This window comes from Ascaphus truei, unplaced genomic scaffold (assembly GCF_040206685.1).
Source record: "Ascaphus truei isolate aAscTru1 unplaced genomic scaffold, aAscTru1.hap1 HAP1_SCAFFOLD_1378, whole genome shotgun sequence".
Taxonomy (NCBI): Eukaryota; Metazoa; Chordata; class Amphibia; order Anura; family Ascaphidae; genus Ascaphus; species Ascaphus truei.
The window spans coordinates 45,905-68,891 of record NW_027454257.1 but is presented as its reverse complement, the minus strand read 5'-3'; the positions used below and the strand labels follow the sequence as shown (position 1 = coordinate 68,891).

Below are 22,987 nucleotides of genomic sequence, written 5' to 3'. Positions count from 1 at the left end.
GCAGAGAGATATAATAACACGCGCAGAGATATAATAACACGCAGAGAGATAATAACACGCAGAGAGATATAATAACACGCAGAGATATAATAACACGCAGAGAGATATAATAACACGCAGAGAGATATAATAACACGCAGAGATATAATAACACGCAGAGATATAATAACACGCAGAGCTATAATAACACGCAGAGAGATATAATAACACGCAGAGAGATATAATAACACGCAGAGAGATATAATAACACGCAGAGATATAATAACACGCAGAGATATAATAACACGCAGAGATATAATAACACGCAGAGAGATAATAACACGCAGAGAGATATAATAACACGCAGAGAGATATAATAACACGCAGAGAGATATAATAACGCGCAGAGAGATATAATAACGCGCAGAGAGATATAATAACACGCAGAGATATAATAACACGCAGAGAGATATAATAACACGCAGAGATATAATAACACGCAGAGATATAATAACGCGCAGAGATATAATAACGCGCAGAGAGATATAATAACGCGCAGAGCGATGATTATAAAGAATGATAGATGACCCCCTGACCCCCTGACCCCCTGACCTGTTCCCGTGTCTCCCGCAGCTGTTTAAGCTCCGCCTCCAGGCGCAGACATCCCTCCACCAGCTCCGCCTCCCTGCGCTGCCCGCTCTGCAGCACTCTCCGCGTCTCCTCCAGCTCCGCCTCCCTGCGCTGCGCTCCCAGATCCAGGCTACGGGAGGCCTCCCAGCTCATGGGGTGCTCCAGGACTGGGGGGGGGGGGAGAGTGTCACAGCCCTGTAATGTCAGAATACCCCCCCCCCCCCACCTACTGCCCCCTGTAATGTCAGAATACCCCCCCCCCACATACTGCCCCCTGTAATGTCAGAATACCCCCCCCACATACTGCCCCCTGTAATGTCAGAATACCCCCCCCCACATACTGCCCCTGTAATGTCAGAATACCCCCCCCCACATACTGCCCCCTGTAATGTCAGAATACCCCCCCCCCCACATACTGCCCCCTGTAATGTCAGAATACCCCCCCCCACATACTGCCCCTGTAATGTCAGAATACCCCCCCACATACTGCCCCCTGTAATGTCAGAATACCCCCCCCCACATACTGCCCCCTGTAATGTCAGAATACCCCCCCCCACATACTGCCCCCTGTAATGTCAGAATACCCCCCCCCACATACTGCCCCTGTAATGTCAGAATACCCCCCCACATACTGCCCCCTGTAATGTCAGAATACCCCCCCCCACATACTGCCCCCTGTAATGTCAGAATACCCCCCCCCCCACATACTGCCCCCTGTAATGTCAGAATACCCCCCCCCCACATACTGCCCGTGTAATGTCAGAATACCCCCCCACATACTGCCCCCTGTAATGTCAGAATACCCCCCCCCACATACTGCCCCCTGTAATGTCAGAATACCCCCCCCCACATACTGCCCCCTGTAATGTCAGAATACCCCCCCCCACATACTGCCCCTGTAATGTCAGAATACCCCCCCACATACTGCCCCCTGTAATGTCAGAATACCCCCCCCACATACTGCCCCCTGTAATGTCAGAATACCCCCCCCACATACTGCCCCCTGTAATGTCAGAATACCCCCCCCCCACATACTGCCCCTGTAATGTCAGAATACCCCCCCCCACATACTGCCCCCTGTAATGTCAGAATACCCCCCCCCCCCCCACATACTGCCCCCTGTAATGTCAGAATACCCCCCCCCCACATACTGCCCCTGTAATGTCAGAATACCCCCCCCCACATACTGCCCCCTGTAATGTCAGAATACCCCCCCCCACATACTGCCCCTGTAATGTCAGAATACCCCCCCCACATACTGCCCCCTGTAATGTCAGAATACCCCCCCCCCCCCACATACTGCCCCCTGTAATGTCAGAATACCCCCCCCCCACATACTGACCCCTGTAATGTCAGAATACCCCCCCACCTACTGACCCCTGTAATGTCAGAATACCCCCCCACATACTGCCCCCTGTAATGTCAGAATACCCCCCCCCCCACATACTGCCCCCTGTAATGTCAGAATACCCCCCCCACATACTGCCCCCTGTAATGTCAGAATACCCCCCCCACATACTGCCCCCTGTAATGTCAGAATACCCCCCCCACATACTGCCCCCTGTAATGTCAGAATACCCCCCCCACATACTGCCCCCTGTAATGTCAGAATACCCCCCCCCCCACATACTGCCCCCTGTAATGTCAGAATACCCCCCCCCCACATACTGCCCCCTGAAATGTCAGAATACCCCCCCCCCCACATACTGCCCCCTGAAATGTCAGAATACCCCCCCCCACATACTGCCCCCTGTAATGTCAGAATACCCCCCCCCCCACATACTGCCCCCTGTAATGTCAGAATACCCCCCCCCCACATACTGCCCCTGTAATGTCAGAATACCCCCCCCCACATACTGCCCCCTGTAATGTCAGAATACCCCCCCCCCACATACTGCCCCCTGTAATGTCAGAATACCCCCCCCCCCCACATACTGCCCCCTGTAATGTCAGAATACCCCCCCCCACATACTGCCCCCTGTAATGTCAGAATACCCCCCCCACATACTGCCCCCTGTAATGTCAGAATACCCCCCCCCACATACTGCCCCCTGTAATGTCAGAATACCCCCCCCCACATACTGCCCCCTGTAATGTCAGAATACCCCCCACCCCACATACTGCCCCCTGTAATGTCAGAATACCCCCCCCCCACCTACTGACCCCTGTAATGTCAGAATACCCCCCCACATACTGCCCCCTGTAATGTCAGAATACCCCCCCCCCACCTACTCACCCCTGTAATGTCAGAATACCCCCCCCCCCCAACATACTGGCCCCTGTAATGTCTGAATACCCCCCCCCCACATACTGCCCCCTGTAATGTCAGAAAAGCCCCCCCCACATACTGCCCCCTGTAATGTCAGAATACCCCCCCCCCACATACTGCCCCCTGTAATGTCAGAATACCCCCCCCACCTACTGCCCCCTGTAATGTCAGAATACCCCCCCCCACCTACTGACCCCTGTAATGTCAGAATACCCCCCCCCACCTACTGACCCCTGTAATGTCAGAATACCCCCCACCTACTGACCCCTGTAAAGTCAGAATACCCCCCCCACCTACTGACCCCTGTAATGTCAGAATACCCCCCCACCTACTGACCCCTGTAATGTCAGAATACCCCCCCACCTACTGACCCCTGTAATCTCAGAATACCCCCCCCACCTACTGACCCCTGTAATGTCAGAATACCCCCCCACCTACTGACCCCTGTAATGTCAGAATACCCCCCCCCACCTACTGCCCCCTGTAATGTCAGAATACCCCCCCACCTACTGCCCCCTGTAATGTCAGAATACCCCCCCCACATACTGCCCCCTGTAATGTCAGAATACCCCCCCCCCACATACTGCCCCCTGTAATGTCAGAATACCCCCCCCACATACTGCCCCCTGTAATGTCAGAATACCCCCCCCACATACTGCCCCCTGTAATGTCAGAATACCCCCCCCCACATACTGCCCCCTGTAATGTCAGAATACCCCCCCTTACTGCCCCCTGTAATGTCAGAATACCCCCCCACCTACTGACCCCTGTAATGTCAGAATACCCCCCCCCACCTACTGCCCTCTGTAATGTCAGAATACCCCCCCCACATACTGCCCCCAGTAATGTCAGAATACCCCCCCACCTACTGCCCCCTGTAAATGTCAGAATACCCCCCCCACATACTGCCCCCTGTAATGTCAGAATACCCCCCCTTACTGCCCCCTGTAATATCAGAATACCCCCCATCTACTGACCCCTGTAATGTCAGAATACCCCCCCCCCCCACCTACTGCCCCCTGTAATGTCAGAATACCCCCCCCACCTACTGACCCCTGTAATGTCAGAATACCCTCCCCCCACATACTGCCCCCTGTAATGTCAGAATACCCCCCCACCTACTGACCCCTGTAATGTCAGAATACCCCCCACCTACTGACCCCTGTAATGTCAGAATACCCCCCCCCCCCACCTACTGCCCCCTGTAATGTCAGAATACCCCCCCCCACCTACTGACCCCTGTAATGTCAGAATACCCCCCCCCACCTACTGACCCCTGTAATGTCAGAATACCCCCCCCCACATACTGCCCCCTGTAATGTCAGAATACCCCCCCTTACTGCCCCCTGTAATGTCAGAATACCCCCCCCCCCCCACCTACTGCCCCCTGTAATTTCAGAATACCCCCCCCCACCTACTGACCCCTGTAATGTCAGAATACCCCCCCACCTACGTCCCCCTGTAATGTCAGAATACCCCCCCACCTACTGACCCCTGTAATGTCAGAATACCCCCCCCACCTACTGACCCCTGTAATGTCAGAATACCCCCCCACCTACTGACCCCTGTAATGTCAGAATACCCCCCCCACCTACTGACCCCTGTAATGTCAGAATACCCCCCCCCCCACCTACTGACCCCTGTAATGTCAGAATACCCCCCACCTACTGACCCCTGTAATGTCAGAATACCCCCCCACCTACTGACCCCTGTAATGTCAGAATACCCCCCCACCTACTGCCCCCTGTAATGTCAGAATACCCCCCCCCACCTACTGACCCCTGTAATGTCAGAATACCCCCCCCACCTACTGACCCCTGTAATGTCAGAATACCCCCCCCCCACCTACTGACCCCTGTAATGTCAGAATACCCCCCACATACTGACCCCTGTAATGTCAGAATACCCCCCACATACTGACCCCTGTAATGTCAGAATACCCCCCCACCTACTGCCCCCTGTAATGTCAGAATACCCCCCCACCTACTGCCCCCTGTAATGTCAGAATACCCCCCCCCCCCACATACTGACCCCTGTAATGTCAGAATACCCCCCCCCACCTACTGACCCCTGTAATGTCAGAATACCCCCCCCCCCACCTACTGACCCGTGTAATGTCAGAATACCCCCCTCCACCTACTGACCCCTGTAATGTCAGAATACCCCCCCCACCTACTGACCCCTGTAATGTCAGAATACCCCCCCCCACCTACTGACCCCTGTAATGTCAGAATACCCCCCCCCCACCTACTGACCCGTGTAATGTCAGAATACCCCCCCCACCTACTGCCCCCTGTAATGTCAGAATACCCCCCCACCTACTGCCCCCTGTAATGTCAGAATACCCCCCCCCCACCTACTGACCCCTGTAATGTCAGAATACCCCCCCCCACCTACTGACCCCTGTAATGTCAGAATACCCCCCCCCCACCTACTGACCCGTGTAATGTTAGAATACCCCCCTCCACCTACTGACCCCTGTAATGTCAGAATACCCCCCCCACCTACTGACCCCTGTAATGTCAGAATACCCCCCCCCACCTACTGACCCCTGTAATGTCAGAATACCCCCCCCCCACCTACTGACCCGTGTAATGTCAGAATACCCCCCCCACCTACTGCCCCCTGTAGTGTCAGAATACCCCCCCACACCTACTGACCCCTGTAATGTCAGAATACCCCCCACCTACTGACCCCTGTAATGTCAGAATACCCCTCCACCTACTGACCCCTGTAATGTCAGAATACCCCCCCCGACGTCCCCCTGTAATGTCAGAATACCCCCCCCACCTACTGACCCCTGTAATGTCAGAATACCCCCCCACCTACTGCCCCCTGTAATGTCAGAATACACCCCCCACCTACTGACCCATGTAATGTCAGAATACCCCCCCCCCACCTACTGACCCCTGTAATTTCAGAATACCACCCCACCTACTGACCCCTGTAATGTCAGAATACCCCCCCCACCTACTGACCCCTGTAATGTCAGAATACCCCCCCACCTACTGCCCCCTGTAATGTCAGAATACCCCCCCACCTACTGCCCCCTGTAATGTCAGAATACCCCCCCCCCACCTACTGACCCCTGTAATGTCAGAATACCCCCCCCCACCTACTGACCCCTGTAATGTCAGAATACCCCCCCCCCACCTACTGACCCGTGTAATGTTAGAATACCCCCCTCCACCTACTGACCCCTGTAATGTCAGAATACCCCCCCCACCTACTGACCCCTGTAATGTCAGAATACCCCCCCCCACCTACTGACCCCTGTAATGTCAGAATACCCCCCCCCCCCACCTACTGACCCGTGTAATGTCAGAATACCCCCCCCACCTACTGCCCCCTGTAGTGTCAGAATACCCCCCCACACCTACTGACCCCTGTAATGTCAGAATACCCCCCACCTACTGACCCCTGTAATGTCAGAATACCCCTCCACCTACTGACCCCTGTAATGTCAGAATACCCCCCCCCGACGTCCCCCTGTAATGTCAGAATACCCCCCCCACCTACTGACCCCTGTAATGTCAGAATACCCCCCCACCTACTGCCCCCTGTAATGTCAGAATACACCCCCCACCTACTGACCCCTGTAATGTCAGAATACCCCCCCCCCCACCTACTGACCCCTGTAATTTCAGAATACCACCCCACCTACTGACCCCTGTAATGTCAGAATACCCCCCCCACCTACTGACCCCTGTAATGTCAGAATACCCCCCCACCTACTGCCCCCTGTAATGTCAGAATACCCCCCCACCTACTGACCCCTGTAATGTCAGAATACCCCCCCACCTACTGCCCCTTGTAATGTCAGAATACCCCCCCACCTACTGACCCCTGTAATGTCAGAATACCCCCCCCCCCCCACCTACTGACCCCTGTAATGTCAGAACCCCCCCCCCCCACCTACTGCCCCCTGTAATGTCAGAATACCCCCCCCACCTACTGACCCCTGAAATGTCAGAATACCCCCCCACCTACTGACCCCTGTAATGTCAGAATACCCCCCCCCCTACTGCCCCCTGTAATGTCAGAATACCCCCCCACCTACTGACCCCTGTAATGTCAGAATACCCCCCCACCTACTGCCCCCTGTAATGTCAGAATACCCCCCCCCACCTACTGACCCCTGTAATGTCAGAATACCCCCCACCTACTGACCCCTGTAATGTCAGAATACCCCCCCCCACCTACTGCCCCCTGTAATGTCAGAATACCCCCCCACCTACTGACCCCTGTAATGTCAGAATACCCCCCCACCTACTGCCCCCTGTAATGTCAGAATACCCCCCCCCACCTACTGACCCCTGTAATGTCAGAATACCCCCCACCTACTGACCCCTGTAATGTCAGAATACCCCCCCCCCCACCTACTGCCCCCTGTAATGTCAGAATACCCCCCCACCTACTGCCCCCTGTAATGTCAGAATACCCCCCCACCTACTGACTCCTGTAATGTCAGAATACCCCCCCACCTACTGACCCCTGTAATGTCAGAATACCCCCCCACACCTACTGACCCCTGTAATGTCAGAATACCCCCCCCACCTACTGCCCCCTGTAATGTCAGAATAACCCCCCACCTACTGCCCCCTGTAATGTCAGAATAACCCCCCACCTGTAATGTATAGACCCCATATCCTCCGTGTCCCCCCCTGTATAGACCCCATATCCTCTGTGTCCCCCCCTGTATAGACCCCATATCCTCCGTGTCCCCCCCTGTATAGACCCCATATCCTCTGTGTCCCCCCCTGTATAGACCCCATATCCTCCGTGTCCCCCCTGTATAGACCCCATATCCTCTGTGTCCCCCCCTGTATAGACCCCATATCCTCCGTGTCCCCCCCTGTATAGACCCCATATCCTCCGTGTCCCCCTCACCGTGGGACGTGTCCGAGCCGTGGTGCAGGGACAGGTACTGCATGGCTGGGTCCGAAAGAGCAGAACCGGGGAACGGGTGTGGCTCGGTGCAGTGCTGCAGCTGCTGCTCCAGGGACTGGATGTGAGCCACGTGGGTCAGAACCAGGCCCCTCTGTAATAACAATTACACTGTGTATAACGTGAGCCACGTGGGTCAGAACCAGGCCCCTCTGTAATAACAATTACACTGTGTATAACGTGAGCCACGTGGGTCAGAACCAGGCCCCTCTGTAATAACATGTACACTGTGTATAACGTGAGCCACGTGGGTCAGAACCAGGCCCCTCTGTAATAACAATTACACTGTGTATAACGTGAGCCACGTGGGTCAGAACCAGGCCCCTCTGTAATAACATTTACACTGTGTATAACGTGAGCCAAGTGGGTCAGAACCAGGCCCCTCTGTAATAACAATTACACTGTGTATAACGTGAGCCACGTGGGTCAGAACCAGGCCCCTCTGTAATAACATATACACTGTGTATAACGTGAGCCACGTGGGTCAGAACCAGGCCCCTCTGTAATAACAATTACACTGTGTATAACGTGAGCCACGTGGGTCAGAACCAGGCCCCTCTGTAATAACATTTACACTGTGTATAACGTGAGCCACGTGGGTCAGAGCCAGGCCCCTCTGTAATAACAATTACACTGTGTGTATAAAGTGAGCCACGTGGGTCAGAACCAGGCCCCTCTGTAATAACATGTACACTGTGTATAACGTGAGCCACGTGGGTCAGAACCAGGCCCCTCTGTAATAACAATTACACTGTGTATAACGTGAGCCACGTGGGTCAGAACCAGGCCCCTCTGTAATAACAATTACACTGTGTATAACGTGAGCCACGTGGGTCAGAACCAGGCCCCTCTGTAATAACAATTACACTGTATATAACGTGAGCCACGTGGGTCAGAACCAGGCCCCTCTGTAATAACAATTACACTGTGTATAACGTGAGCCACGTGGGTCAAAACCAGACCCCTCTGTAATAACAATTACACTGTGTATAACGTGAGCCACGTGGGTCAGAACCAGGCCCCTCTGTAATAACAATTACACTGTGTATAACGTGAGCCACGTGGGTCAGAACCAGGCCCCTCTGTAATAACAATTACACTGTGTATAACGTGAGCCACGTGGGTCAGAACCAGGCCCCTCTGTAATAACAATTACACTGTGTATAACGTGAGCCACGTGGGCCAGAACCAGGCCCCTCTGTAATAACAATTACACTGTGTATAACGTGAGCCACGTGGGTCAGAACCAGGCCCCTCTGTAATAACATGTATACTGTGTATAACGTGAGCCACGTGGGTCAGAACCAGGCCCCTCTGTAATAACAATTACACTGTGTATATAACGTGAGCCACGTGGGTCAGAACCAGGCCCCTCTGTAATAACACTCACCCCCTTGCACACTCACCATGTCGCTCAGCTCCTGCAGCTCACTCCTCTCCGCACACATTTTCTCGCACGCTCACCCCCTCGCACACTCACCATGTCGCTCAGCTCCTCCTGCAGCTCACTCCTCTCCGCGCACATTTTCTCGCACGCTCACGCCCTCGCACACTCACCATGTCGCTCAGCTCCTCCTGCAGCTCACTCCTCTCCGCACACATTTTCTCGCACGCTCACCCCCTCGCACACTCACCATGTCGCTCAGCTCCTCCTGCAGCTCACTCCTCTCCGCACACATTTTCTCGCACGCTCACCCCCTCGCACACTCACCATGTCGCTCAGCTCCTCCTGCAGCTCACTCCTCTCCACGCACATTTTCTCGCACGCTCACGCCCTCGCACACTCACCATGTCGCTCAGCTCCTCCTGCAGCTCACTCCTCTCCGCGCACATTTTCTCGCACGCTCACGCCCTCGCACACTCACCATGTCGCTCAGCTCCTCCTGCAGCTCACTCCTCTCCGCGCACATTTTCTCGCACACTCACCCCCTCGCACACTCACCCCCTCGCACACTCACCCTCTCGCACACTCACCATGTCGCTCAGCTCTTCCTGCAGCTCACTCCTCTCCGCGCACATTTTCTCGCACGCTCACCCACTAGCACGCTCACCCTCTCGCACACTCACCATGTCGCTCAGCTCCTCCTGCAGCTCACTCCTCTCCGCGCACATTTTCTCGCACGCTTACCCCCTCGCACACTCACCATGTCGCTCAGCTCCTCCTGCAGCTCACTCCTCTCCGCGCACATTTTCTCGCACGCTCGCACCATTTCCCCCACCTGTGCATCGTTCTCTTTCCTCTTCTGAAGCTGCAGAGACAGAAGCGGAAACTGCGTGACCGGCAGGTACATACATGTAACACACGCGGTGTCCGTGTGTCACGCGGTCTCACCTCACGCTGTAATAACTCGTTCGTCTCCGTCCTCAGCAGCGAATTCTCTTTGGAGTCGTACAGAGAAAAGCTCCGATCATCCCCAAACTCCGAGATAACGGGGTACTGGGGAGAAGCAAAGGGGACCCCATTACTGTCCTGTACCTATCATCTGTCCCTCACCCTATAACTGTCCTGTACCTATCACCTGTCCCTCACCCCATTACTGTCCTGTACCTATCATCTGTCCCTCACCCTATAACTGTCCTGTACCTATCATCTGTCCCTCACCCTATAACTGTCCTGTACCTATCACCTGTCCCTCACCCTATAACTGTCCTGTACCTATCATCTGTCTCTCACCCTATAACTGTCCTGTACCTATCATCTGTCCCCTCACCCTATAACTGTCCTGTACCTATCATCTGTCCATCACCCTATAACTGTCCTGTACCTATCATCTGTCCCCTCACCCTATAACTGTCCTGTACCTATCATCTGTCCCTCACCCTATAACTGTCCTGTACCTATCATCTGTCCCTCACCCTATAACTGTCCTGTACCTATCACCTGTCCCTCACCCTATAACTGTCCTGTACCTATCATCTGTCTCTCACCCTATAACTGTCCTGTACCTATCATCTGTCCCCTCACCCTATAACTGTCCTGTACCTATCACCTGTCCCTCATCCTATAACTGTCCTGTACCTATCATCTGTCCCTCACCCTATAACTGTCCTGTACCTATAATCTGTCCCTCACCCTATAACTGTCCTGTACCTATCATCTGTCCCCTCACCCTATAACTGTCTTGTACCTATCATCTGTCCCTCACCCTATTACTGTCCTGTACCTATCACCTGTCCCTCACCCCATTACTGTCCTGTACCTATCATCTGTCCCTCACCCTATTACTGTCCTGTACCTATCACCTGTCCCTCACCCTATAACTGTCCTGTACCTATCATCTGTCCATCACCCTATTACTGTCCTGTACCTATCATCTGTCCCTCACCCTATAACTGTCCTGTACCTATCATCTGTCCATCACCCTATAACTGTCCTGTACCTATCATCTGTCCCTCACCCTATAACGGTCCTGTACCTATCATCTGTCTCTCACCCTATAACTGTCCTGTACCTATCATCTGTCCCCTCACCCTATAACTGTCCTGTACCTATCACCTGTCCCTCATCCTATAACTGTCCTGTACCTATCATCTGTCCCTCACCCTATAACTGTCCTGTACCTATCATCTGTCCCTCACCCTATAACTGTCCTGTACCTATCATCTGTCCCCTCACCCTATAACTGTCTTGTACCTATCATCTGTCCCTCACCCTATAACTGTCCTGTACCTATCATCTGTCCCCTCACCCTATAACTGTCCTGTACCTATCATCTGTCCCTCACCCTATAACTGTCCTGTACCTATCATCTGTGCCTCACCCTAAAACTGTCCTGTACCTATCATCTGTCCCTCACCCTATAACTGTCCTGTACCTATCATCTGTGCCTCACCCTAAAACTGTCCTGTACCTATCATCTGTCCCTCACCCTATAACTGTCCTGTACCTATCACCTGTCCCTCACCCTATAACTGTCCTGTACCTATCATCTGTCCCTCACCCTATAACTGTCCTGTACCTATCACCTGTCCCTCACCCTATAACTGTCCTGTACCTATCATCTGTCCCCTCACCCAATAACTGTCCTGTACCTATCACCTGTCCCTCACCCTATAACTGTCCTGTACCTATCATCTGTCCCTCACCCTATAACTGTCCTGTACCTATCATCTGTCCCTCACCCTATAACTGTCCTGTACCTATCAGCTGTCCCTCACCCTATAACTGTCCTGTACCTATCACCTGTCCCTCAACCTATAACTGTCCTGTACCTATCATCTGTCCCTCACCCTATAACTGTCCTGTACCTATCATCTGTCCCTCACCCTATAACTGTCCTGTACCTATCATCTGTCCCTCACCCTATAACTGTCCTGTACCTATGACCTGTCCCTCACCCTATAACTGTCCTGTACCTATCATCTGTCCCCTCACCCTATAACTGTCCTGTACCTATCACCTGTCCCTCACCCTATAACTGTCCTGTACCTATCATCTGTCCCCTCACCCTATAACTGTCCTGTACCTATCATCGGTCCCCTCACCCTATAATTGTCCTGTACCTATCATCTGTCCCTCACCCTATAACTGTCCTGTACCTATCACCTGTCCCTCACCCTATAACTGTCCTGTACCTATCACCTGTCCCCTCACCCTATAACTGTCCTGTACCTATCATCTGTCTCTCACCCTATAACTGTCCTGTACCTATCATCTGTCCCCTCACCCTATAACTGTCCTGTACCCATCATCTGTCCCCTCACCCTATAACTGTCCCTCACCCTATAACTGTCCTGTACCTATCATCTGTCCCTCACCCTATAACTGTCCTGTACCTATCATATGTCCCTCGCCCTATAACTGTCCTGTACCTATCATCTGTCCCCTCACCCTATAACTGTCCTGTACCTATCATCTGTCCCCTCACCCTATAACTGTCCCTCACCCTAAACATGTCCTGTACCTATCATCTGTCCCTCACCCTATAACTTTCCTGTACCTATCATCTGTCCCTCACCCTATAACTGTCCTGTACCTATCACCTGTCCCTCACCCTATAACTGTCCTGTACCTATCATCTGTCCCCTCACCCTATAACTGTCCTGTACCTATCATCTGTCCCTCACCCTATAACTGTCCTGTACCTATCACCTGTCCCTCACCCTATAACTGTCCTGTACCTATCATCTGTCCCTCACCCTATAACTGTCCTGTACCTATCATCTGTCCCCTCACCCTATAACTGTCCTGTACCTATCATCTGTCCCTCACCCTATAACTGTCCTGTACCTATCACCTGTCCCTCACCCTATAACTGTCCTGTACCTATCATCTGTCCCTCACCCTATAACTGTCCTGTACCTATCATCTGTCCCCTCACCCTAGAACTGTCCTGTACCTATCATCTGTCCCTCACCCTATAACTGTCCTGTACCTATCACCTGTCCCCTCTCCCTATAACTGTCCTGTACCTATCACCTGTCCCTCACCCTATATCTGTCCTGTACCTATCACCTGTCCCTCACCCTATAACTGTCCTGTACCTATCACCTGTCCCTCACCCTATAACTGTCCTGTACCTATCACCTGTCCCTCACCCTATAACTGTCCTGTACCTATCATCTGTCCCCTCACCCTATAACTGTCCTGTACCTATCATCTGTCCCTCACCCTATAACTGTCCTGTACCTATCACCTGTCCCTCACCCTATAACTGTCCTGTACCTATCACCTGTCCCCTCACCCTATAACTGTCCTGTACCTATCACCTGTCCGCTCACCCTATAACTGTCCTGTACCTATCATCTGTCCCTCACCCTATAACTGTCCTGTACCTATCATCTGTCCCTCATCCTATAACTGTCCTGTACCTATCATCTGTCCCTTACCCTATAACTGTCCTGTACCTATCATCTGTCCCTTACCCTATAACTGTCCTGTACCTATCATCTATCCCCTCACCCTATAACTGTCCTGTACCTATCATCTGTCCCTCACCCTATAACTGTCCTGTACCTATCATCTGTCCCTCACCCTATAACTGTCCTGTACCTATCATCTGTCCCTCACCCTATAACTGTCCTGTACCTAACATCTGTCCCTCACCCTATAACTGTCCTGTACCTATCACATGTCCCTCACCCTATAACTGTCCTGTACCTATCACATGTCCCTCACCCTATAACTGTCCTGTACCTATCATCTGTCCCTCACCCTATAACTGTCCTGTACCTAGCATCTGTCCCTCAACCTATAACTGTCCTGTACCTATCACCTGTCCCCTCACCCTATAACTGTCCTGTACCTATCATCTGTCTCTCACCCTATAACTGTCCTGTACCTATCATCTGTCCCTCACCCTATAACTGTCCTGTACCTATCACCTGTCTCTCACCCTATAACTGTCCTGTACCTATCATCAGTCCCTCACCCTATAACTGTCCTGTACCTAGCATCTGTCCCTCAACCTATAACTGTCCTGTACCTATCACCTGTCCCTCCCCCTATAACTGTCCTGTACCTATCATCAGTCCCTCACCCTATAACTGTCCTGTACCTATCATCTGTCTCTCACCCTATAACTGTCCTGTACCTATCATCTGTCTCTCACCCTATAACTGTCCTGTACCTATCACCTGTCCCTCACCCTATAACTGTCCTGTACCTATCATCTGTCCCCTCACCCTATAACTGTCTGTACCCATCACCTGTCCCTCACCCTATAACTGTCCTGTACCTATCATCTGTCTCTCACCCTATAACTGTCCTGTACCTATCATCTGTCCCCTCACCCTATAACTGTCCTGTACCTATCATCTGTCCCCTCACCCTATAACTGTCCTGTACCTATCATCTGTCCCTCACCCTATAACTGTCCTGTACCTACATCTGTCCCTCACCCTATAACTGTCCTGTACCTATCATCTGTCCCTCACCCTATAACTGTCCTGTACCTATCATCTGTCCCTCACCCTATAACTGTCCTGTACCTACATCTGTCCCTCACCCTATAACTGTCCTGTACCTATCATCTGTCCCTCACCCTATAACTGTCCTGTACCTATCATCTGTCCCTCCCCCTATAACTGTCCTGTACCTATCTCTCCTCTATTACAGGGACCCCTCCCCCTATAACTGTCCTGTACCTATCCCTCCTCTATTACAGGGACCCCTCCCCTATAACTGTCCTGTACCTATCCCTCCTCTATTACAGGGACCCTCCCCCTATAACTGACCCGTACCTATCCCTCCTCTATTACAGGGACCCTCACCCTATAACTGTCCTGTACCTATCATCTGTCCCTCACCCTATAACTGTCCTGTACCTACATCTGTCCCTCACCCTATAACTGTCCTGTACCTATCATCTGTCCCTCACCCTATAACTGTCCTGTACCTATCATCTGTCCCTCACCCTATAACTGTCCTGTACCTATCTCTCCTCTATTACAGGGACCCCTCCCCCTATAACTGTCCCGTACCTATCTCTCCTCTATTACAGGGATCCCTCCCCTATAACTGTCCTGTACCTATCTCTCCTCTATTACAGGGACCCCTCCCCTATAACTGTCCTGTACCTATCTCTCCTCTATTACAGGGACCCTCCCCCTATAACTGTCCTGTACCTATCCCTCCTCTATTACAGGGACCCCTCCCCTATAACTGTCCTGTACCTATCCCTCCTCTATTACAGGGACCCTCCCCCTATAACTGTCCTGTACCTATCTCTCCTCTATTACAGGGACCCCTCCCCTTATAACTGTCCTGTACCTATCTCTCCTCTATTACAGGGACCCCTCCCCCTATAACTGTCCTGTACCTATCTCTCCTCTATTACAGGGATCCCTCCCCCTATAACTGTCCTGTACCCATCTCTCCTCTATTACAGGGACCCCTCCCCCTATAACTGTCCTGTACCTATCCCTCCTCTATTACAGGGACCCCTCCCCCTATAACTGTCCTGTACCTATCTCTCCTCTATTACAGGGACCCTCCCCCTATAACTGTCCTGTACCTATCCCTCCTCTATTACAGGGACCCCTCCCCCTATAACTGTCCTGTACCTATCTCTCCTCTATTACAGGGACCCCTCCCCCTATAACTGTCCTGTACCTATCTCTCCTCTATTAAAGGGACCCTCCCCCTATAACTGTCCTGTACCTATCTCTCCTCTATTACAGGGACCCCTCCCCCTATAACTGTCCTGTACCTATCTCTCCTCTATTACAGGGACCCCTCCCCCTATTACTGTCCTGTACCTATCCCTCCTCTATTACAGGGGCCCCTCCCCCTATAACTGTCCTGTACCTATCACCCCTCTATTACAGAGACCCTCCCCCTATAACTGTCCTGTACCTATCTCTCCTCTATTACAGGGATCCCTCCCCCTATAACTGTCCTGTACCCATCACTCCTCTATTACAGGGACCCCTCCCCTATAACTGTCCTGTACCTATCTCTCCTGTATTACAGAGACCCCTCCCCCTATAACTGTCCTGTACCTATCTCTCCTCTATTACAGGGACCCTCCCCCTGTAACTGTCCTGTACCGATCACTCCTCTATTACAGGGACCCCTCCCCCTATAACTGTCCTGTACCTATCTCTCCTCTATTACAGGGACCCCTCCCCCTATAACTGTCCTGTACCTATCTCCCCTCTATTACAGGGACCCCTCCCCCTATAACTGTCCTGTACCTATCTCTCCTCTATTACAGGGACCCCTCCCCCTATAACTGTCCTGTACCTATCTCTCCTCTATTACAGGGACCCCTCTCCCTATAACTGTCCTGTACCTATCTCTCCTCTATTACAGGGACCCCTCCCCCTATAACTGTCCTGTACCTATCTCTCCTCTATTACAGGGACCCTCCCCCTATAACTGCCCTGTACCTATCTCTCCTCTATTACAGGGACCCCTCCCCCTATAACTGTCCTGTACCTATCTCTCCTCTATTACAGGGACCCCTCCCCCTATAACTGTCCTGTACCTATCTCTCCTCTATTACAGGGACCCCTCCCCCTATAACTGTCCTGTACCTATCTCTCCTCTATTACAGGGACCCTCCCCATATAACTGCCCTGTACCTATCTCTCCTCTATTACAGGGACCCCTCCCCCTATAACTGTCCTGTACCTATCTCCCCTCTATTACAGGGACCCCTCCCCCTATAACTGTCCTGTACCTATCTCTCCTCTATTACAGGGACCCCTCCCCCTATAACTGTCCTGTACCTATCTCTCCTCTATTACAGGGACCCCTCCCCCTATAACTGTCCTGTACCTATCTCTCCTCTATTACAGGGACCCTCCCCCTATAACTGTCCTGTACCTATCCCTCCTCTATTACAGGGACCCCTCCCCCTATAACTGTCCTGTACCCATCTCTCCTCTATTACAGGGACCCCTCCCCCTATAACTGTCCTGTACCTATCTCTCCTCTATTACAGGGACCCCTCCCCCTATAACTGTCCTGTACCTATCCCTCCTCTATTACAGGGACCCTCCCCCTATAACTGTCCTGTACCTATCTCTCCTCTATTACAGGGACCCCTCCCCTATAACTGTCCTGTACCTATCTCTCCTCTATTACAGGGACCCCTCCCCCTATAACTGTCCTGTACCTATCTCTCTATTACAAGGACCCCTCCCCCTATAACTGTCCTGTACCTATCTCTCCTCTATTACAGGGACCCTCCCCCTATAACTGTCCTGTACCTATCTCTCCTCTATTACAGGGACCCCTCCCCCTATAACTGTCCTGTACCTATCCCTCCTCTATTACAGGGACCCCTCCCCCTATAACTGTCCTGTACCTATCTCTCCTCTATTACAGGGACCCCTCCCCCTATAACTGTCCTGTACCTATCCCTCCTCTATTACAGGGACCCCTCCCCCTATAACTGTCCTGTACCTATCTCTCCTCTATTACAGGGACCCCTCCCCCTATAACAGTCCTGTACCTATCTCTCCTCTATTACAGGGACCTCTCCCCCTATAACTGTCCTGTACCTATCTCTCCTCTATTACAGGGACACCTCCCCCTATAACTGTCCTGTACCTATCTCTCCTCTATTACAGGGACCCCTCCCCCTATAACTGTCCTGTACCTATCTCTCCTCCATTACAGGGACCCCTCCCCCTATAACTGTCCTGTACCTATCCCTCCTCTATTACAGGGACCCCTCCCCCTATAACTGTCCTGTACCTATCTCTCCTCTATTACAGGGACCCCTCCCCCTATAACTGTCCTGTACCTATCTCTCCTCTATTACAGGGACCCCTCCCCCTATAACTGTCCTGTACCTATCTCTCCTCTATTACAGGGACCCCCCCTATAACTGTCCTGTACCTATCTCTCCTCTATTACAGGGACCCCTCCCCTATAACTGTCCTGTACCTATCTCTCCTCTATTTCAGGGACCCCTCCCCCTATAACTGTCCTGTACCCATCACTCCTCTATTACAGGGACCCCTCCCCCTATAACTGTCCTGTACCTATCTCCCCTCTATTACAGGGACCCCTCTCCCTATAACTGTCCTGTACCTATCTCTCCTCTATTACAGGGACCCCTTCCCCTATAACTGTCCTGTACCTATCCCTCCTCTATTACAGGGACCCCTCCCCCTATAACTGTCCTGTACCTATCTCTCCTCTATTACAGGGACCCCTCCCCCTATAACTGTCCTGTACCCATCTCTCCTCTATTACAGGGACCCCCTCCCCTATAACTGTCCTGTACCTATCTCTCCTCTATTACAGGGACCCCTCCCCCTATAACTGTCCTGTACCTATCTCTCCTCTATTACAGGGACCCCTCCCCTATAACTGTCCTGTACCTATCTCTCCTCTATTACAGGGACCCCTCCCCCTATAACTGTCCTGTACCTATCTCTCCTCTATTACAGGGACCCCTCCCCCTATAACTGTCCGGTACCTATCTCTCCTCTATTACAGGGACCCCTCCCCCTATAACTGTCCTGTACCTATCCCCCCTCTATTACAGGGACCCATCCCCCTATAACTGTCCTGTACCTATCTCTCCTCTATTACAGGGACCCCTCCCCCTATAACTGTCCTGTACCTATCTCTCCTCTATTACAGGGACCCCTCCCCCTATAACTGTCCTGTACCTATCTCTCCTCTATTACAGGGACCCCTCCCCCTATAACTGTCCTGTACCTATCTCTCCTCTATTACAGGGACCCCTCCCCCTATAACTGTCCTGTACCTATCTCTCCTCTATTACAGGGACCCTTCCCCTATAACTGTCCTGTACCTATCTCTCCTCTATTACAGGGACCCCTCCCCTATAACTGTCCTGTACCTATCTCTCCTCTATTACAGGACGCTCCCCCTGTAACTGTCCTGTACCTATCTCTCCTCTATTACAGGGACCCCTCCCCCTATAACTGTCCTGTACCTATCCCTCCTCTATTACAGGGACCCCTCCCCCTATAACTGTCCTGTACCTATCTCTCCTCTATTACAGGGATCCCTCCCCTATAACTGTCCTGTACCTATCCCTCCTCTATTACAGGGACCTCTCCCCTATAACTGTCCTGTACCTATCTCTCCTCTATTACAGGGATCCCTCCCCCTATAACTGTCCTGTACCTATCTCTCCTCTATTACAGGGACCCCTCCCCCTATAACTATCCTGTACCTATCACTCCTCTATTACAGGGACCCCTCCCCCTATAACTGTCCTGTACCCATCTCTCCTCTATTACAGGGACCCCTCCCCCTATAACTATCCTGTACCTATCACTCCTCTATTACAGGGACCCCTTCCCCTATAACTGTCCTGTACCTATCTCTACTCTATTACAGGGACCCCTCCCCTATAACTGTCCTGTACCTATCTCTCCTCTATTACAGGACGCTCCCCCTGTAACTGTCCTGTACCTATCTCTCCTCTATTACAGGGACCCCTCCCCCTATAACTGTCCTGTACCTATCCCTCCTCTATTACAGGGACCCCTCCCCCTATAACTGTCCTGTACCTATCTCTCCTCTATTACAGGGATCCCTCCCCTATAACTGTCCTGTACCTATCCCTCCTCTATTACAGGGACCTCTCCCCTATAACTGTCCTGTACCTATCTCTCCTCTATTACAGGGATCCCTCCCCCTATAACTGTCCTGTACCTATCTCTCCTCTATTACAGGGACCCCTCCCCCTATAACTATCCTGTACCTATCACTCCTCTATTACAGGGACCCCTCCCCCTATAACTGTCCTGTACCTATCTCTCCTCTATTACAGGGACCCGTCCCCCTATAACTGTCCTGTACCTATCTCTCTATTACAAGGACCCCTCCCCCTATAACTGTCCTGTACCTATCTCTCCTCTATTACAGGGACCCTCCCCCTATAACTGTCCTGTACCTATCTCTCCTCTATTACAGGGACCTCTCCCCTATAACTGTCCTGTACCTATCTCTCCTCTATTACAGGGATCCCTCCCCCTATAACTGTCCTGTACCTATCTCTCTATTACAGGGACCCCTCCCCCTATAACTGTCCTGTACCTATCCCTCCTCTATTACAGGGATCCCTCCCCTATAACTGTCCTGTACCTATCCCTCCTCTATTACAGGGACCCCTCCCCTATAACTGTCCTGTACCTATCTCTCCTCTATTACAGGGACCCCTCCCCCTATAACTGTCCTGTACCTATCTCTCCTCTATTACAGGGACCCCTCCCCTATAACTGTCCTGTACCTATCTCTCCTCTATTACAGGGACCCCCTCCCCCTATAACTGTCCTGTACCTATCTCTCCTCTATTACAGGGACCCCTCTCCCTATAACTGTCCTGTACCTATCTCTCCTCTATTACAGGGACCCCTCTCCTATAACTGTCCTGTACCTATCTCTCCTCTATTACAGGACGCTCCCCCTGTAACTGTCCTGTACCTATCTCTCCTCTATTACAGGGACCCCTCCCCCTATAACTGTCCTGTACCTATCCCTCCTCTATTACAGGGACCCCTCCCCCTATAACTGTCCTGTACCTATCTCTCCTCTATTACAGGGATCCCTCCCCTATAACTGTCCTGTACCTATCTCTCCTCTATTACAGGGACCCCTCCCCCTATAACTGTCCTGTACCTATCCCTCCTCTATTACAGGGACCTCTCCCCTATAACTGTCCTGTACCTATCTCTCCTCTATTACAGGGACCCCTCCCCCTATAACTGTCCTGTACCTATCCCTCCTCTATTACAGGGACCCCTCCCCCTATAACTGTCCTGTACCTATCTCTCCTCTATTACAGGGACCCCTCCCCCTATAACTGTCCTGTACCTATCTCTCCTCTATTACAGGGACACCTCCCCCTATAACTGTCCTGTACCTATCTCTCCTCTATTACAGGGACCCCTCCCCCTATAACTGTCCTGTACCTATCTCTCCTCTATTACAGGGACCCCTCCCCTATAACTGTCCTGTACCTATCTCTCCTCTATTACAGGGATCCCTCCCCCTATAACTGTCCTGTACCTATCTCTCTATTACAGGGACCCCTCCCCCTATAACTGTCCTGTACCTATCCCTCCTCTATTACAGGGACCCCTCCCCTATAACTGTCCTGTACCTATCTCTCCTCTATTACAGGGACCCCTCCCCTATAACTGTCCTGTACCTATCTCTCCTCTATTACAGGGACCCCTCCCCTATAACTGTCCTGTACCTATCCCTCCTCTATTACAGGGACCCCTCCCCCTATAACTGTCCTGTACCTATCCCTCCTCTATTACAGGGACCCCTCCCCCTATAACTGTCCTGTACCTATCTCTCCTCTATTACAGGGACCCCTCCCCCTATAACTGTCCTGTACCTATCTCTCCTCTATTACAGGGACCCCTCCCCTATAACTGTCCTGTACCTATCACCCCTCTATTACAGGGACCCCTCTCCATATAACTGTCCTGTACCTATCCCTCCTCTATTACAGGGACCCCTCCCCTATAACTGTCCTGTACCTATCCCTCCTCTATTACAGGGACCCCTCCCCTATAACTGTCCTGTACCTATCCCTCCTCTATTACAGGGACCCCTCCCCCTATAACTATCCTGTACCTATCTCTCCTCTATTACAGGGACCCCTCCCCCTATAACTGTCCTGTACCTATCCCTCCTCTTACAGGTGATGTGTTCTCTCCCTGTATAGCGCGCTCTCTCTGTATAAGCTCACCTTGATCTCGTACACTTTCAGCTTCCTGCGCAGCGCGGCGTTCTCCCGCTCCAGCGCGCTCAGGCGTTCCTTGATGTCGCTGTACGCCGTGATGAGCGCAAAGTGCGATGCGGAGCACATGTCCCCGGACAGGTCGGTGTTGGGGCTGTCCAGCCAGTCGTCCTCCTCGTGCACCAGCGTCTCTTGGGCGATGATGCTGATGTCATCGTTAAACATGGCGTCCATGGTGAGGCGCAGGGGGAGGAGCCAACCCGTGCGGATCCCTCGGCGCCGGGCGCCTTGCGAGGACGGCAGTGTTCCTGCGGACGCGTGTCACACACGCACGCACGCGCAGCCCTGTCCGGAGGGGTCCTAGAGACGGGGGGGTCCTAGAGATGGGGGGTCCCTAGAGACGGGGGGGTCCTAGAGACGGGGGCTCCTATACCTCTCCTGAGACCACCACACACTGGTGAGCTCACCAACAGATCCCGTGAAGGTCACAGAACCCCCTGCGGTGCCTTACTGCCGGTGTGGGGGGGCAGGATCCTGGCTCCGCATCACTTGGGTGCAGACAAGGTGTGAGTGCGATTTCCGACCAGGACATTTAATCCAGTCCCTCAGCTGTCTGACACACACACAGTGTACCCCTCCACACACACAGTGTACCCCATCTCTGACACTCACACGTGTACCCCTACACTCACACACTGTGTACCCCTCCACACACACACTGTACCCCTCCTCTCACACACCCCGTGTACCCCTCCACACACCGCGTACCCCTCCTCACTCACACACACACACACACACACACACACACACACCGTGTACCCCTCCTCTCACACACCGTGTACCCCTCCTCTCACACACACACACCGTGTACCCCTCCTCTCACACACACACACCGTGTACCCCTCCTCTCACACACACACACCGTGTACCCCTCCTCTCACACACACACACCGTGTACCCCTCCTCTCACACACACACACACCGTGTACCCCTCCTCACACACACCGTGTACCCCTCCTCACACACACAC

The 22,987-nt window shown here is 52.5% G+C and overlaps 1 protein-coding gene across 1 annotated transcript; it reads right to left on the bottom strand.

Annotated features, from left to right (window-relative positions):
* Positions 1 to 591: 591 nt before the first annotated feature.
* On the bottom strand, positions 592 to 22,682 carry TBKBP1 (TBK1 binding protein 1; the record flags this gene model as incomplete). The annotated part of the gene is made up of 5 exons (XM_075581504.1): positions 21,967 to 22,682; positions 10,158 to 10,262; positions 9,970 to 10,074; positions 7,769 to 7,919; positions 592 to 776 (listed from the first exon to the last, which is right to left on the bottom strand). Coding segments are annotated over exons 1-5 (771 nt in total), but the record flags the coding sequence as incomplete, so codon positions are not given.
* Positions 22,683 to 22,987: the final 305 nt, after the last annotated feature.